Source organism: Morone saxatilis, unplaced genomic scaffold, assembly GCF_004916995.1.
Source record: "Morone saxatilis isolate NCDOM2014 unplaced genomic scaffold, NCSU_SB_2.0 Contig16, whole genome shotgun sequence".
Lineage (NCBI taxonomy): Eukaryota > Metazoa > Chordata > Actinopteri > Moronidae > Morone > Morone saxatilis.
In genome coordinates this window covers 4,545,388-4,545,792 of record NW_023339718.1, presented here as the reverse complement: position 1 = coordinate 4,545,792, position 405 = coordinate 4,545,388, and the positions used below count along the sequence as shown (strand labels likewise).

General features: G+C 49.6%; 1 protein-coding gene across 6 annotated transcripts in view; it reads right to left on the bottom strand.

Moving 5' to 3' along the window:
• Positions 1-405, bottom strand: part of ncor2 (nuclear receptor corepressor 2) — a gene marked incomplete at both ends in the record, with an annotated part of 104,538 nt that overhangs the window by 32,996 nt on the left and 71,137 nt on the right. For all 6 annotated transcript variants that reach the window (XM_035658165.1, XM_035658171.1, XM_035658170.1 and 3 more), the window contains 1 exon segment: positions 275-337. In XM_035658165.1, coding sequence (XP_035514058.1) covers positions 275-337 — 63 coding nt within the window.

The following is a 405-nucleotide window of genomic DNA, read 5'->3' as shown; positions in this document are numbered from 1 at the left end:
GGGGGGGGGGGGGGGCAGGGTGTGGGACGGCTCCAAAGAGCAACAGACCCAGTCGATGCAGACTGACACACACGCATAGACACAACCTAGCAGCACGTGGCGGTAGCTGCCTCACTAACAGGAAGTCGCAGCCACATCACTTGTCTATGCTTTCAAAAAAAAACAGTGCTTGAGCGGCTACCAGTGCGCTTTCTTTTGGCACTTCTGTTATAATGCACAGTAACTGCAATGAAGTTACACTTCACGGGGAGAAGAAAGTTTGACTCTGTATTACCTTTTTTGGCAGTTTCCATCTCTTCTTCAGTCCAGCGAGAGCTCTCATTCATCTCCAGATTGGCTGTTACACAAAAAAAAAAAGAGAAGCACCAAGTGAGAGAAGGCGGGAGGAGTGTGTGTGTGTGTGTG